General features: G+C 51.2%; 5 protein-coding genes, 1 non-coding gene and 1 pseudogene across 7 annotated transcripts, besides 2 other annotated features; 3 read left to right on the top strand and 4 right to left on the bottom strand.

The window, feature by feature from the left end:
* Positions 1-94: 94 nt before the first annotated feature.
* BO95DRAFT_428343 (alpha/beta hydrolase) lies at positions 95-1060 on the bottom strand (the record flags this gene model as incomplete). Its single annotated transcript, XM_025584841.1, has 1 exon — positions 95-1060. The coding sequence occupies one exon, from the start codon at positions 1058-1060 to the stop codon at positions 95-97; it is 966 nt and encodes a 321-aa protein (XP_025446075.1).
* A 2042-nt stretch (positions 1061-3102) lies between these two features.
* Positions 3103-3973, top strand: BO95DRAFT_459945 (MBL fold metallo-hydrolase; the record flags this gene model as incomplete). Its single annotated transcript, XM_025588695.1, has 3 exons — positions 3103-3275; positions 3330-3486; positions 3557-3973. The coding sequence occupies 3 exons, from the start codon at positions 3103-3105 to the stop codon at positions 3971-3973; spliced, it is 747 nt and encodes a 248-aa protein (XP_025446074.1).
* A 275-nt stretch (positions 3974-4248) lies between these two features.
* On the bottom strand, positions 4249-5675 carry BO95DRAFT_439194 (cation diffusion facilitator family transporter). The gene is made up of 2 exons (XM_025585680.1): positions 4544-5675; positions 4249-4479 (listed from the first exon to the last, which is right to left on the bottom strand). Exons 1-2 carry the CDS (start codon positions 5595-5597, stop codon positions 4442-4444), a joined length of 1092 nt encoding a protein of 363 aa, XP_025446073.1. The 5' UTR covers positions 5598-5675; the 3' UTR covers positions 4249-4441.
* Positions 5676-7080: 1405 nt separating this feature from the next.
* BO95DRAFT_470879 (tellurite-resistance/dicarboxylate transporter family protein) lies at positions 7081-9140 on the top strand (the record flags this gene model as incomplete). The annotated part of the gene is made up of 2 exons (XM_025589544.1): positions 7081-7097; positions 7531-9140. 2 exons carry the CDS (start codon positions 7081-7083, stop codon positions 8660-8662), a joined length of 1149 nt encoding a protein of 382 aa, XP_025446072.1. The 3' UTR covers positions 8663-9140.
* A 3172-nt stretch (positions 9141-12312) lies between these two features.
* Positions 12313-13297, top strand: BO95DRAFT_439193 (putative alanine--tRNA ligase). The gene has a single exon (XM_025585679.1). It carries the CDS (start codon positions 12408-12410, stop codon positions 13245-13247), a length of 840 nt encoding a protein of 279 aa, XP_025446071.1. The 5' UTR covers positions 12313-12407; the 3' UTR covers positions 13248-13297.
* A 129-nt stretch (positions 13298-13426) lies between these two features.
* On the bottom strand, positions 13427-14209 carry BO95DRAFT_354170 (annotated as a pseudogene; the record flags this gene model as incomplete). The annotated part of the gene is made up of 2 exons: positions 13427-13678; positions 13766-14209. Coding segments are annotated over 2 exons (696 nt in total).
* Positions 14210-14372: 163 nt separating this feature from the next.
* Positions 14373-14638: a sequence feature (Protein overlapping with rRNA (BO95DRAFT_354057, RAH49549.1) was converted to a misc_feature.).
* Positions 14639-14665: 27 nt separating this feature from the next.
* Positions 14666-14735: a sequence feature (Protein overlapping with rRNA (BO95DRAFT_354057, RAH49549.1) was converted to a misc_feature.).
* A 503-nt stretch (positions 14736-15238) lies between these two features.
* On the bottom strand, positions 15239-15311 carry BO95DRAFT_t50. The gene has a single exon. It is a non-coding gene; the product is annotated as a tRNA-Lys (tRNA).
* Between the last annotated feature and the right edge of the window lie 1532 nt (positions 15312-16843).

Below are 16843 nucleotides of genomic sequence, written 5' to 3'. Positions count from 1 at the left end.
AAGTCTGCAATACAAATGGAGGTATTGAGGGCAACTCTAGAGTGTCTCAAAGTGCAGAAAGAAGGGAAAAAAAAAAGAAAAAGGAAAAAGCAAATTACATCCACTTCTCTTTCTCCTCGACCACCTTGGCCCTCGCATCCCACCAAAACTGCAAGCCCTCATCATTCAATCCCCCCAGCACATCCTCCGCCGTATGCGGCGCCCCGGGGACAATGGCCTTCCCAAACTCGACCCCCCACGCCGTCAGCGTCTCCCACATATGCTCATGCGCCTCGCGCAGCCGCACATCCTCGCCTCCAATCAACAACCGCAACTCCGTCTTTTCCCTCTTCACATGTTCCAACTGCCTCTCCAGCAGCGTCAACGCATGATTGGCCGTGAAGAACGCCTGACTACCGTTATACGTATCATACGTCACCTCCCGCCCTTCATCCGCGAGCTTGGTGCGAAAGCTGCCGGCAAGGGAACTCAACGCCCCGCCAAAGACCTCGGGGTACTTCAGGCCCAGATTCCACGCCCCGTAGCCGCCGGCCGAATGGCCCTCCAACCACCGCGCCGAGGGGTGGCGGATCGTGCGGTACCGCTCGTCGACGGCGGCCACGAGATCGCGCCGCATGATGTCGCCCAGCGGGCGCGTGCCGTCGTAGCTATTGATCCACCGGCCCTTGGGGAGGGCCTGCGCGGCGATCAGGATGCAAGCGGGCATCTTGCCCAGCTCCATCTTCCGGTAGTAGAAGCGCAGGGACCACTCCGCGTGCCGGGAACAGGAGAAGCCCCCGTGCAGCCAGTAGAGGACCGGGTACCGCGGTCCCTCGAGGTCGGTGTCCGAGTAGCCCGGCGGTAGGACGACCAGGTAGCTCCCCTGCGCGCCGGGCCCGCGGGTCGGTTGCGGGTAGAGGGCGTATTGGATCTCGGAGGGTAAGGCCCACACGTCGGTGTCGATCCACATGTGGTTGTAGGCATCCAGCAATGCGGCGGGCGGGTGCCAGCGGCCCTTGTAGGGGGGGATCGGGGGGTAGACTTCCGAGGAAGACGGGGTGGTGGTGCTGTCGACTGTCATTTTGCGGGCGGTGGGATGTTTTGGATTGTGAGGGGACTAGGTGAGAGATGGATTTGATCTTTATCAGTGGTGAAATTGGTTAGTCGAGGTGATTGAGAACATGATGCGATCGTGAGTTATATACGAAGGTAGGCTGGCCCAAGTCCGGTATGCGGGGTTGCCTCGGGGGAGGGGTAGAGAGCCCACACGATTCCGGGCTGGCAAGCATCGCTACCCGCGCGGGAGCTAAGGCGAGACTCGCCTGTGAACTCCGGGGAGTCCTACCCTCGGCTGGGCGAGGTTGTCCGATATTTGGACCTCAAAAGCCCGTACTTGCGTGCAACAAAGACCAGCCAAGACGCAGTGGCCGTGGTTTCGTCTTGCCGGGTCGTGGTTTATAGCTCGCGCATAATAGCCGTTAACGGACTGCAGCTGCTGACACCACGGCTAGCGACTCCGGGGACACAGTACTGATAAGAGAAACTCATCTGGAAGATCACAGGGTGCCTCGTTGCGAGAGTTGAACACCGCTATAATGCAGGTTTAGTTGTGTTTGTGAATGTAATTGCAGAGACACACCGGCAACCAGCGAAAATGGAAGCAATAAAACCTAAGAAGCAAAACTCTTATAACTTTGAGAACCCAGTATTGGAGCAGCAATAAACTCTTGAAACGCAAGATTTATGTCGAAGTCTAGCTCAGTTAAATTATACTGGGTAGTTAGGTAGGTACCACTTACTGCAGCCAAGTGAGTGAGTGTAGTGATGAATCACGCCTAAAGTCGAGAACAGTAAGCTCCCGTTCCAAAACAGAGGACCCCGATCCGTAGCGGTTCTAATATTGCGTGACCTTCCAATGCAATAACTAGCAATAAAGCGACATCCTAGTACATAACGAATTCCTATAATATTCCACTCAGTTTTACTAAACAAATTTCGCTGGATCGTCTTATTACAAATTTTGTTTCAATGCCATTCCCCTCTAAATCTATATTGTTCAATTTTCGTCTACCGATCACTTAGAAATTATACATAAAGAACAACAAAATAGATTAAAACAGACATAATAATCAACCAGCAGGAATAGGAGTTCCGTGAGATATCTATAAATACTTATTTACACAAAGTTCATACTACAAAAGAACCTCGTATAACAAATTTGAACACGCGCCTCTACTGTTTCGTTATATCAGGTGATAGTTCTTGGATTAATCGTGAATGGACAACCACTAGGACCAAAGCCTGACGTGTAGGGGTCCTTCGGATCGTTCCGAAAAAGCACGGAAGGCCTGAATCCCCTTCTAGTTTTTCACTTCGAAAAGCCACGGATTGGGTCTCTTGTCCGGTGATGTAGTAGATCTTTGCAGCAGAGTAAGCCCAGCTCCCCGGGAATCAGAAGTATGTGTAGGTCATCCCGGAGTGTAGTGTATCTTTGAACATCTCCTGAACGGCAAAACAGACTCACAGATTATGTCTATAAATATTATTCGATATTTACGCTTACAGACCAAGTACCAGCGTATGCACCTTCCAGTCGATATGAGGCGGTGCTATGATTTATTTTGCAAGACGGCAAGAAGCAGGAAGCCGGACGGGGTGAGGGACGTACTGTACCGACGTCTAGGCAGATACAGGGCTCAGGTTTGGAGCAGGTTGAGATCTTTCATAAAGGGTGTATGAGTACCTGCAGGAGATATGAAAGAAACGTAGCTAGGCTGGGGTTGGGCAGGGGTCGATGAAGCTGGCCTTCTTAGAAGCTACTGTTCAATTGGTGTGCTCGGGTGGTTGTGGGGAAAGTAGGGCAAGCAGGAAGCGGCACTAGGCCCTAAGGATGATTGACTGTTCAGGGCAGACACTCAGAAGGCCAAATAAGGGTTACTATGTACATACATACTGGCCGATGCAAGTGGTCCTGGTTTACCCTGGCTAGTGCTTACGGAAACAAATCAGCTTGGCTAGTGCTGACGCAACTAAGCATACATCGTTACGATAGTTACCCCGTACTTAAAGCACACACCCCAGTACTAGCAGACTCCCACCCCTTATACAATCTTCAAACCCAACATGTCACCTCTCCGCCCAGTCTTCACCAACCTGAATGGCGACAGCTCGTGGCTGATCTCACTGCCCCAGCCTGCGGGCGGGTACTTCCACCTCCTGCTCGATCCGTGGCTCGGCGGACCGGCCATCATCACCTCATCCTGGCTGAGCCATATCACGCACATCGAACAGGAGAAGTTCTAGAGCATCGCGCAAATCGAGCAACTAGCACGAGATATCTCCGCACCCAGTGGAGCGGAGAGCCGCATTGACGCCGTGATTGTCTCCCATCCCTTCAGTGACCACACCCACAAAGACACACTGATCCAGCTTGCATCCACTGTTACAGTGTATGCTACCCGCGAGACCGCCGCGGTCGTCCGGTCGTGGAACTATTTCGATACGGTAGTAGGTATCCCCGACTACGAGCCAACCACGCCGTGGCTGGATGAATCTCCTGCACATCCCCACCGGCGAGCCACATCCCGCTCTCTATTACGGGATGGTGATCGCTTATACCACTCCGGAAAAAACGACGGAGGCCGTCATCTACTCACCCCACGGCATCGAACCGCCATTCGTGCAACCGCTGGTCGAGGAAGCATCGTTCACAACGCTCGCGCTGCTGCACGGGATCGACGACCAGAGCACGCTCGGCGTGCCGCAGCTGGGTGTGGAGAACGGGCTGCGGCTCGAGGCGCTGACGGGCGCGCGGTACTGGCTGCGGACCCACAGCCCCCTCCTCGATTTCCGGGGTTTGATCGGGTGGTTTTATCGGATTTTTCCGCGGACGCTGGACGACGGCCTGGAGCAGGAGGAGCGAGAGACGGGGTACAAGCGGGCGAGGCCAAATTATGTGGAGATAGCGAATGGGGAGAGTGTGGTTTCGAAGTAAGGGGGGGTGTTGCTGCTGCTGCTGCTGCTCAGATGAACGGTCAAACGAACAGAGCAATCCAAAGTGATTATGATGATGTGATTGATTGCACCGCGATCGCCGGCTAGATCGTATCAACATAGGATGTTGTTGCCGGGATCGGGACTTGCACCCTCTATCATCTGCAGCAAGCGTCCCAGAGACTTTTCAAGGTATAGCGTCTGGCGATTGACTCAGAGTAAGAAACAGCATTGAATGAGCAGTTTTATGATCAGGTAATGTGCTGTCTTATCCCCCGTCGAGTGAAGGCCAAGCGAATACAGCCTTCTAAGCATAAATAATCTAATTGTCCTATCATCTCTCAAACCTCAGACGGAGGTCATCCATGTATACAAAGTCAATTTTCTCTGTTCGGTCTAATATTTTACACTGAGGAGTCCCGTAGAGTTCAGGACTAAATTTTTCTCCCGCGATCATATGTGCGTTCCATCAGCGGGTTTTGCGATGCTCGGGCATATGCGACGTTTCTAATTTGTTGGGAAATACATCAGTCAGAACAGAACAATGACCAAAGTCGGATGAAATGCTTACCGTAGTCGACATGAACAAAGGCTCGAGCGAAGCCCTCGACTGACTCCAGCTTATCCTGCAGTTCTTGGGCGACATCGTGTACTTCGCGCAGGCTGAGCTCCGGCGCCATGACGATGTCCACCTCGACGAACAGCTCCTCGCCCCAGTGATACGCATGGACAGAGTCAACCTGCAGGATCAAATCGGAGTGACGCAGCGTCAGGAAGACTACCTCCTGTACTAGATTCGGTGACGCGCCGAGGCCGCACAGCTCCAGAAACTCGCTCCGGACGGTGCCGATCCAGGTGACGATGATGACCAGGCCGATGAGCAGGGCCCCGGCCGGATCGACCCACCACTTCAGCTTCGCGCCCGCAGCCGATGTGAAGATGGCGAACCCGTACTCAAAGCAGTCGTTGCGATTGTCCTCCCACAGCATCTGCAGCTGGCTGCTGTGCTTGCGGAAGATAAAGCAGTAGACGGCGAGGAACAGCTTGATACCGAACCCGCACGCCGCCGCGATGACCGCAGCCACGTCAAACTTGCCCAGCTCGTGGTCGCTACCCGCCAGGGACCGGATCGACTCGACGACCAGGACGAGCGAGACGGCCATCAGCGCAAAGGCAAAGCAGATATTGCCGGCGTTGCAGAGCCGGCCCGCGCCGGCGGGCCACTGGGTCGAGTGGTTGAGCTTCCGCGCCTTCCGGTGCAGGTAGTCCAGGCCGATGTTGCTGACGGCCTCGCAGCAGCTCTCGGCCATGGTCACGAAGAGGGACAGGGACCGGGTCGTCGCCGCGGCGTAGATCTGCAGCGCGGCGACGAGGATGGTGCCGTAGATGGAGGTGTTGATGGCAGCCTTGACGTGTAGAGATGATGTATCCGGCTCATCGTCTAGCAGCCGCGCAGCCGTTGGGTCCTCGGCTACCTGGATCAGACGGTTGATGTGGAGGTTCTGTTCCGTGTGATAGTTGTGTGCCCGCCGGATGCGCCGGTGGATCTGTTGGCTCCACACCGATGTGCTGGGCGGGCTCACGAGAGAGCCTCGTAGCCGCTCAAGCTCGATGTCGCTTGACATGGTGAAGTTGAAAATGGTATTATGCAGTATCTGTCAAGGTCAAGGAAGGTCAATCAGGGAAAATTTTGCAAATTCTCCAAGGCTCGGCAAGCCAGGCGGAAATGAATTCGATGAAGGGTTGAGACTTGGCACCTTGGCATGCTTTTACCCCTGCCGCAGGAACATTGCATGTTTTCGCCACGCAGATTGATTGTCCTATCGTTTCTGCCTATTTGCATTTTACAACAGTCAATCTAATCTCTGTCTCAGCCAAGTTCAGCACATACGACCACAGGGTGTGGAAAACAGGGCTTCCCGTCCGCTCAGCCGTACTTAAGCCACACGCCGGGAGGTTAGTAGTTGGGTGGGTGACCACCAGCGAATCCCTTCTGTTGTATGTTTTCGCTTTTTTGGCGTTCTTGATTGACATTCTTCCAAAACACCACGTTCCATTGTTTATTCATTCACCACTCACTCTCTTTTGTCTGGGCAGCTGGATATCTCGGCCGAGAAACAGTACCCCTCTACAAACCGTGTCTCCTCATATCGAATGGAATCACCACAAATTCGGCAGCAGACTTGATCTAATCTGCTACTACCTGAACCAGTCCATTCCACCGCACATAAGCTCTCTTTAATTCTCAATGTGTCGTGGCCCATGTGGTGACTCTGATTCAGGATGCTTTGTCCCCGGTCCGATTGGCCGGGCGATTTTTAAAGCCGTCCCGCCACAGTGGGCCTTGAGTCCCTGACCGAAGCTTGGAGTTGGAACAAGAGTCACTTGGCATTGCAACAGGTACCATAGACTCGGTAAGGTACCGTACTTGGCTTCCGAATACCCGTACGGCAACCCGACATCTGCTCCTCCCCTCTCCTTAGTAGAGAATCATAAGTCCACTGGCTTTACAAGTCTCTACAGGTCTGATACTTCAATATTTAGACCACCTTGATTTTTTTTTCTATGGGAATAGAATATCAGCCAGGGTTACCATCTTCCTCGTACTGGCCGAGGCCAGCGATTCTCATGAAGCATCTCGGTTGATCCTCGGTTGATATCACATTGATGCACACTCAGCACAAGGATTCCTTATACTGAGTACATATGTCTTTAGGGGGTGTCAGATACCCCTAGTAACGCCTGAATACGTCAGGGGATACCGCCATGCTTCTCTTTGTCTCCTTTTCTTTCGATTTGTGGGATTCGGGGGGCAGGTCTAGCGCACCCCGCGGTGTCGAACGAATCTCCAGAAATCGATGATCTACTTTACAGATCAGCTCTGGTACTTGATTGTTCTAGCCCATGGAGGTCAGAACGGCCATCGTAGCGGCCCACGGGGTGTCTCTCAATATAGGTAACTTCTGTCTACGCACATATGCAGAGTGTTGTTAGGACTAAAGACTAGGTTGGGCAGGTGCTTTTGGTAGTTCTCTTTTCATGATTTGGTTTTCTTTCTCCTCTAATTACGTTGTCTTTATTATGAACATCCTATATGCCATAAAAGTTATGTTCATACCACCCCAGTCACACGTACCGGCAGTTCCTCTCCGCGGTGTTGTTGTTGTCCTGTGGGCCCCTCCTTGGGGCTTACTTACATAATTTTTACGGTACGTTTGTGGCCCCATTACTCGCTCTGAATAAAAGGCCGTCTCGCTCCTTTCAAGGTAGTCATACCAGCTCTGCATTCTGGAAAGCCTGTTTGAGATTTTCCCCTTCTCTGCAACGTCCCCCGTCGCTGTCTCTCAATCACTATCGGTGGTAGTTATCCCCTGCTGCCTAAAATCTCTTTCTTACCTTTTCACCTGTTGGGGAGACCTAAACAATTGCCACAATGCACGACCACAGCACTGGATCTAGTCCATACATCTCGGACGTGGAAACCTTGAACCACACCTGCGAGAAGTCCGTCAACCCCGAGACCAAAGTCTCCCAGCCTCAGGAATCTCCCATTATCAGCAATAATGAACATCAGGAGTTCGTCAAGCTGGGCATCCGCCAACGGCTGCGTCATTTCACCTGGGCCTGGTATACCCTAACCATGAGCGCAGGTGGACTGGCCCTTCTTCTCCGCAACCAGCCGTATCAATTCAAGGGGTTGAAGGAGATAGGCCTGGTGGTATACATAGCCAATCTCGTCTTCTTTACTATCATCGGCTCTCTTATGATCACCAGGTTTGTTCTTTACAACAACCTGATGGACTCTCTCCGCCACGACCGAGAAGGTTTCTTCTTTCCAACCTTCTGGCTCTCCATCGCCACCATGATTAGTGGTCTGTCTGCCTACTTCTCTACTGAAGACACGCACCGCCTCAATTATGCTCTCGAGGGTCTCTTCTGGGCGTACTGTATCTTCACGTTTGCCTCGGCAGTGATCCAGTACTCCTTTGTCTTCTCCTATCACACGTTCCCTCTGCAAACTATGATGCCATCATGGATCTTACCGGCATTCCCTATCATGCTGAGCGGAACCATTGCCTCTGCCGCTTCCAGCTACCAGCCTGCGGTGTCTGCCACGCCTATGATTGTTGCCGGCATCACGTTCCAGGGACTCGGATTCTGCATCAGCTTCATGATGTACGCCCACTACATCGGACGTCTGATGGAGACGGGCATCCCTTCGAGCGAGCACCGTCCTGGTATGTTCATCTGTGTCGGTCCCCCTGCCTTCACGCTGCTGGCTATCATCGGCATGGCCAACGGCCTTCCCGAGGGCTTCAGTATCCTGGGCGATGGTGGCATGGACGACCGTCACATCATGCGAGTACTGGCCGTCTGCGCGGGCATGTTCCTCTGGGCTCTGAGCATTTGGTTCTTCTGTGTCGCTCTGGGCTCAGTTGTGCGGGCGCCTCCCCATGATTTCCACCTCAACTGGTGGGCTATGGTCTTCCCTAACACCGGACTCACTCTCGCCACCATCACCCTGGCCAAGTCACTGGACAGTGCCGCGTTGAAATGGGTGGGCGTGGGCATGTCCCTCTGCGTGATCTGCATGTTCATCTTCGTCTTCGTGAGCACCATTAGGGCTGTTCTCTTGAAGAGGATCATGTGGCCAGGTCGGGATGAGGATGTGTCCGAGTTGTTCGAATGATCTATCTCCCTCGTCGGCCACGATGCATGAAGTCCCAAAACTCTGTGTGTTCTCGGTTGTTATCATTTGAAGCGATTTATATATGCATATACATGTTGAGCGCCCGTGGTTTATGGTGTGTTTGTCCGCTGTCGTCGTTTATTTCTTTCTCCTTCGAGTCTATCTTCTTCTATATTGTTCAAGTTTCTCAATCAGTATATAGCCATAGTTGAACCAATATACAGTCATTCCATCAAGACTTGGCATTGATGATACTCGACCCCTATTCAAACCTACGCTGGCCGAATGTGGTGGGAGATGCCCAGCCTTAGGCAATTTCAACTCACCGGCTGTAACCCATGGACCATTGCCACTCCCAGGAGAGTCAGAGCAAAACTCTGCCCTGACTCCCCCCCCCCTCCTCCAAACCAAGCCTCACGCCTCACCAGTGGGCCCCTGTACTCGCCTCAGCATCATCAACAACATCATCACCATAAACACCATCAACATGGCGAATTCGATGCTCTTTTCAGTATGATTTCATCACCGACAGACAAATGTGTGAAAATCCTGCCAAACAGCCCCCTTCTTGCCCCCCCTAGGGAGAATTCCCTTATTATTATTAGCGAAATCCTCTTCCAAATCTACACACAGGGCAAGTCAATTCTCGTGAGATCGGGCGAAACCGTAGCCCCCTTTCCGAGACCACCCTACTCGGCATGCCGTGATTTCCCGATATCGAACGAAAACGAATAGCCCTCTTCTTCATTCCGGCATGCAAAGCCTGGTTCTGAGTCCCGATCTTCGATGTCGGAGACTGACCGAACCTCAGCGGACCCACATACCGGGTCGGCGGGGCACCATTTCTCACCCAAGCCTCACCCGTCTAGGTTTTTTTTTTCTTCTGTTCGGGTGCCAGCACAGCATCTATGGTCAGTGGTCACGTAAGGTTAGGGCACAAGAAGAGTAAAATAGGAGAGGGTTACTCAGTACGTATCCAGTATTTTTTTTCTGTCCGACCAGCCCGGTGGCACTTCGGGCTTGGTTTCATATTTCGGACATTCCCGCCGAAGTAATGCTGGGCATTGATGACAGGGATGACAGGAAGATACGCTGGTGCTTGGTTGGTAGAGTGAGAGCTGCTTGGATGACGTATAGGGTATTGTAAATATATGACGGTAAGATACGTGCCCTATCTTTCTCTTTCCTGCGAATGATCGGATTGTTGTTAATACCGTAGTGAGAAAAGTAATATGCATTTTCCTTCGAATAATGACTTATCTATGACCTGTCAAGCATTATATGAATAAAAATTTTGTGATTCTTGACTTGAGTTTTTGCATGGTAAGTGGAAGATTTACGTTCTGTGCAACCCGTCTCGGGGCACAGCGCGACAGTCAAGAGGAATTCGACGTACTGACCAAAGCTATGGTCCACAGCCCAAATTCCATTGAGACTTTAACAGCCATGGCGATGCCTCAGGTAATTGGGCCAGGCTTTCTCATATTTAGAGGTGGTTTTCATATCGAATGACTTGGAGCCAGCTCACGTGACTTCAATAACAAGCATACACAGTGACATAATTGACAGTCGCATAATTCTCCTCTATCTCTATATCAGGCGTCCTTGTCAAAAAAGAAAGGGATCAAGATCTGCGTTCCCCTAGGTCAGTAGCCCCAGTGAAGATGTGAACACATCACCAGTGGCCATCGCAAACAGCCTACAGCTTTGAATGGTCTATTAGCCATGAAAAGTCTGAAGGATGTGTATGGTTGGCTGCATCCTATACTTATAACAGCTCAGCAACTTTGGGCACAGTGGGTTGGGTTCGACCTTTGATATTTCGACGGTCAATGCTAGGTATGATCTATGAAGCTGGATTGTCTCCCTACCAAAACAAATGAGACAAATTAGTAATGAAGCGGCGGAGACTTTACTTCAACTGTGCTGAACAATGCTTTTCAGTTGGAGACGGAGTACGTAGGAAGAAGATTTTTCTCTTTTTTGTCTTGCCCTTCCCGAAACCTTAACCATGGAAAGAGTGCAAAATTGATGCACCCGTCCCAGCGGAGCCCCCACCTGTATACGGAGTCATAAAGAATTCGAAACGTTCCATGGAACCACTCGATAATGCTATTCATGAGCTTTGCAGTCAGAGACTTTATCGAGCTAGCTCAGGAAGAGATAGGCTGATTAATGAGCCTAGTCAACCGCCTGAGACTTAAGGTTCGCTAACCAGTAGCGACAACACCAGAACACAGTGAATCGTGCCAGCAAGCACTCATGGCGGCAAGAATCAAAACAGAGACATTATTGACGCCGTACTTTTACTATATCTTGATCTAAGGACCATCCACCTGGGTTAGTGCTTATATAATCTACAAGCTATGTTCCAACTTATGGAACCGTTAGGGTGGATCTGGGCATCGAATCATCACGAACATAGTTGATCGCTTCGGGTTTTGACTCTTTGAATCTAAGCCACACCTTTCCTGGCGTTATGCGATCTTTAACCCGGAAGTGCCAGACATCTGTGGCGACATGGGTTGTGGTCATACTATGGTGCAGATATGGATACGATCTCAACCCACACCACCTGCATGCGACATGATACTCGGGTAGTATCGCCTACAGCTGCGCTATTGTCCATTCGTTGACCACGAAGCGTCACCTGCAAAGCCACACCTCTACAAGGTTATAGCTATCCTTTTTAGCCCCACTAGCCCTCTCAGCTACCCTCACCTCAGGTGCCAGCTTAGAAGGCGTCTCTAACATGAACCAACCGCGATTGCGACGCTAATATCATCGATGATATTAAATCCCAGACGCCTGGCATTCGTCAACCTCGTGAAAACAGGGCTCGAATAAGCTTGTGGCCAATGTTGTCCTCAAGGGAGGGAATCGAACACGAACTTCAACGGTCGTTTGGTCCAGCTCAAGAGTGGACAGGCTGTAGATTGCGATCAATGCACCAGAGGGAGAGCGACGTTGACCACAGACAGCGACGGCAATGGAATATGAATGTCCTGCCAGCAGTGAGCCCTGTGACAACCGCCGCATGAATCGATCTCAACATTCAGAAACAATGTGAGGATTTCTTTGACATTTGACTGTTCACAGATGGGCGATCGGACAGCTCCTTGGTGTTTGTATTTCGTTTTTCTTTTTCCTTTCCCATTTATTTTCTTGCTCGGGTTGATTCGGTAGTGTTGTTCTGTCCAGGCATCTGTATGACATCTAATGTGCTAACGCCTGAGGGCTTTTAAGCAATTTCAATCTGCCGGAAAAGTTATACACGCACAATATATATGGTGGATGTTGTGCACGATGTCGAATACAGGACAAATGCGGAATAAGCTTACTCGCTACAGAGACAGGTAGGAGTTCAAGCTTTGAAGACCCATAGTTTATGAGCCTTAGTAAGTTATGCACAACAAATGACGTTAAGAGTCTAGATTCAATTGGCTGACAGTGTTTCAGTATGGGTAGAATCAAATAGATCGACCCAGAGAACCTATATACTATAGTCGTGATAAGCCATGCATAGAGATGCATGTCATCTTCGCGCCCTTCGGATGACCGGTCTTGGCAGCGGGGATATTCCCGATGCTGGGGTATTCCCGATCTATCTCCCATTCCCGATCGCCGCAACTCAACCCAGATAAGAACTGACACATCTGCGCATTTCCCAAGAACCTCAATGCTAAGAACAGCTTCTGCTTCTCTACGTCGTCCCCTTCCACTCACTACAGCACGAAACCTCACAATGGGTTCCAACGCCCCACGAACATTCCTTGCCTACCAGCATGACGCGAAACTCCATACGCTTGACACCACCGTAACAGCCGTGCTGCCCTTCTCTGCCCTCGAGGAATCCAACCGCTTCCTCTTCAAGCAAGGCAACGATGAAGACCACATTGTCATCACAGAGCAAACCATCTTTCATCCGCAAGGAGGCGGCCAGCCCTCCGACGTGGGAACCCTGAGCCATACCGCCACCGCCACCAAATTCACCGTCACAGCCGTGCGGATGGGCCAAGCCCCCCGCGATGGCCAGGTCCTCCACCTCGGCCGGTTCGAGGCGGCCGCCGCCGGCACGGACGCAATTTTCAAAGCCGGAGACTCGATCCAGCAGGCGATCGACACCGAGAAGCGGCTCCTGTACTCGCGCCTGCACACTGCGGGCCACGTGCTCGGCTCCGCGGTGCGCCATCTTCTCGAGAACGAGGTTGCGGACTTCGACGAGTTGAAGGCCTCGCATTTCCCCGACCTGGCCAACTGCGAGTTCCGGGGTCTAATTGACGGGAAGTGGAAGGAGCCCATCCAGAGCAAGGTGGATGAGTTTCTGGCGGCCAAGCTGCCGGTGCAGGTGGAGTGGTGGGATGAGGAAGACTTTCGGGTGCAGGGGCTGGAGAGGCTGATCCCCGATCGGGAGGCGCTGGGAGTTCCTGCTGGGGAGAAGTTTCGCGTCGTACATATTGTCGGCGCGGAGGTCTACCCGTGTGGCGGGACGCATGTCGAGACGACGGATCTGTGTGGGCCCACGAAGGTGCGCAAGATTTCGAGGAGTAAGGGGATTTCGAAGATTAGCTATGCGGTGGAGTGAAATGTTTGTATTCTATAGAAGGCGATAGAATTGGAGATACTGGATAATACATGCTTTGGCTGATCATTATAGTTGTAATAATTTGTGCCCAAGAGACGTAAGGTTCGTTAGCCTTCAATCGAATCACGCCAGTATCTCCCTTGTCCACAAAGTCTGTGACACAGCCTCACAGGTAGTTCTCACTTCAGGCCAGCGACCAACCGGTCCCCAAGTGGCTTGATACTTCGCTCAAAGTCCTCCGGGGTCGTGGTCGTCCACGCTGCACTTTTGCCAGGTACAGCGTTGGCCCCCGTGAAGCCAATATACAGAATATCTGCCTCATTATGTCCATTATTGGCGTCCATCGATGACCCGAAGCACAGCCTCGCCATCGCGAGCGATGCTTCCCCGGTCTTGCTGCCTCCGTTCGTATCGCCCCAGATGCCGTAGTGCTAGCGCCATGCACTTAGGTTAGTCGAGTAATCCACCCAGTGGTTTGTGGAAAGTGAATCTTGCAGGGGGGGGGGGCACAGGTTTACCAGTTGTCCACCGCAAACAACGGCCATCACGCTCAGCGGCTGCATGCCATACTGCTGCGGGTCAAAGTTCGTGTTTCCGAAGACGACATAGGGGTGGACAAATGCGTTCAGATCGTCGATATCGTACTGCCGGAATCGATCGTGGAAGGCAGTTTGGCCCTGCTTAGAAGGGTCGTTGCGACAGCCTCCCGAGGTCGGAGAGGCCCCGTCGCAGTCCACGTCCATGTCTCCGTATCCGCCGGCGGAGCTGATGAACAACGCCCCGGCGATGTCGCCGCAGTATTGGGTCGGTTTTGAGGCACTGGTGCCGTCGTTGAAGCCAGAGGCAACGACATTCTTACATCCTGTCCCGCGGTCGTGGTAGATTTGGATGAGGTTTTCGGGGATCTTGTATGCGTAGATGTCAATTACAGGAAGAGAAATCAGGATTACGGAGAAGAACATTGTGATTCAGGGTCAGGGCTTGGGGTCGGAGAAGAGAGATGGGTTGATAGCGACAGTCCTGACGACATGGCATTTAGATAAGAAAGTGCAATTGGCTTCTTGGCAGATATGATGATTCAATGATTTCTCAGGACTTCGAAGGTCTTTGATGCACAGGATCATCTTACACAGATTCTAGGCAGGTTATCAGTGGGAGATCAGTTGGTTCAACAAGCCACCAAACCACGTCCTCAGCAATAAGGTTCTGGCAGACGGAGTCTATGATATCTTGCACAACAAGACCAGGAAGTGTTGCAAAACACATCTCCTTCTGCCGTTTTCCAGTGCAAATATTGGAGTTGTCAAGACAGCGCTTTGCAAAGCTGTCTAGTAACTGAGCCGAGTAAGAAACAAAAATGCTGAGCAAAAACATACAACAGAAGGGATTCGCTGGTGGTCACCCACCCAACTACTAACCTCCCGGCGTGTGGCTTAAGTACGGCTGAGCGGACGGGAAGCCCTGTTTTCCACACCCTGTGGTCGTATGTACTTATTTCTACTGTTGTCGTGACTATATCGATCGTGATGGAGACTTAGAAGACGGCGGTGATCTTTGAAGTCGTCAATCGTGCAAGATACACATACCATCTAGATCAGAAGACGACTACTTGAGCCAGACTCCATACTCTCGTCTGCACAAAATGGTGAATGTAGAGGATGTATAACCGACAAGGCATGTGCAAAAGGTTTGGCTCATTGATGAGATGAGTAAGAAGACTTCAGAGTTGGTAGTACTATCTAATCAAACCTGGCATAAAAGGCGTGAGGCCTAACTTGTGTAGTGAGATTGTGAGCTGAATATCTGCCTGTGATTTCAAGCCGAACATTATTGCTGACTGCTCCGGTGATTCGCATCTGGGTTTTTTGCCACCGCCTACTATTCTGGGCAGCGGGGCAGTGGAGACTCAAGAAAATTTGTGCAACACTGAAAAAAATTCCATCAAGGAGAGATAAACCGGGCATTGGAATACAAAACAGATAAAAAGGGAAAGCCCAACGCGGGGGTTGAACCCGCAACCTTGAGATTAAGAGTCTCACGCTCTGCCGATTGAGCTAGCCGGGCTACTTGTTATGGTAGTTCTACCTTGATACCTTTATATCACAAGCATTACTGATAATCCTGTCCATGTCTAGGCCTACGGGGCTTGAAGCACACTTTGCCCTTCACCTCCATTGTGACTAGCTATGCACAATTAAATTAATAAATGCGGTGGTAGAACATCAAGCAGATGCTTAGGCAAGTCTTCTAACGGTGGTTCAGGCATTCTATGGGCTGATTTTATGGACTACTGGGTAGGCGCATTTGAGATATATTTCCTTCCTTGTGCATGTTTCCGCCTTTTATGAATCAACAACCTCATTGACCCGTACACCCATTTAGCACTACTGCCACTGTCAGTATTTGCCGAGAGGCTTAACTGGGAATCGATTGATAGGGCCAAGGACCAGTAAGTATATAACACATCAGAAAGCAGTTCGTAGGAAAGCCTATGTACGGTACGTTTAGAGTTCCGAGCTACCTGCGGGCTGTTCAACAGTAGTTAAACACACATAACCCTTTCTGCTCAAGGCAGACCGCGTATAGAAACTAGCTGTCAGCCTCACTCACATGCCGTGGGTGTAGCGTTATTGCCCATCCTCAATGGGAAATGTCGCCATCATCGATCCTGGCAGAACTACCTCGGATGCGACCAAGAAGGGTGCGATGTAAACACCGAGACTATTCGTTACGCAACGTATCATCCAGGAGGGCGCAGCTTCTTCACTTCCCATAGCCGCAATACAGACCCCATCCTAAAATATGCTACTTTGCTGGAAATATGAGACACGTCAAGATTTATCTCATGCCAACAGTTACCTAGTACATCCATACATATTGCACGCAAATCGCGCAGGATGAACGAATCAGATGCCTCTATTGTTAGGGATCCTTCAAGGCTCATGCATGCAGGCAAGCTCAGTATCGCTCTGACCGAGCCAATGAGATCCATGGATGGAATACAAAGCCAAGAGAAGAACTAAGGCAAAGAATTCAATTGTCAGTCATCCTTGATAGCACTCTCTACACCTCTACTCTCCCCTCCGTCCATGTGGTGATCAGAGCTGGGGTAAATATACAGGCTCATACAGTTGTCGGCAATGCATTATCAGACATCCCGTCACTGTCAGGCCGTTGGTGATGAGCCCAGGTATTGATTAGACGACGGTCTGGACAGGAGAGTTGCTCAATAGCGGCAAATCACCCAAATTATGGTGCAAATCAAATCGGCAGCCCCGAGGCGTAGTTTAGAACCAGTGACCAAACGCAGGGCCAATAAAGATCGGTGGCGGTGTCCTCTTGTCGAGCCCGAATAGCCTGGCTAATGTTGTGAAACTGGCTAGAAAACCTCTGGGACTGGCTGTGAAGTCATTTTACTCCTGGAGTGTGACCACCCTGCTACCTCTTCCCAGTTCTCGTATCGATTTCCCATTTGTGAAACCCCCTAACGTTGCTTCGTACATGTACATCCACCCCCCAACTCAACACACAGCTAGGAAAGGTCACTGTGAACATGGCTTGCTGTATGGTCCTGTAAGCGCCAAACAAGGCGGCTC

This window comes from Aspergillus brunneoviolaceus (genome assembly GCF_003184695.1).
Source record: "Aspergillus brunneoviolaceus CBS 621.78 unplaced genomic scaffold BO95scaffold_8, whole genome shotgun sequence".
Classification (NCBI taxonomy): Eukaryota; Fungi; Ascomycota; class Eurotiomycetes; order Eurotiales; family Aspergillaceae; genus Aspergillus; species Aspergillus brunneoviolaceus.
The sequence above is the reverse complement of the archived record's forward strand: the minus strand, read 5'-3'. Positions and strand labels throughout refer to the sequence as shown.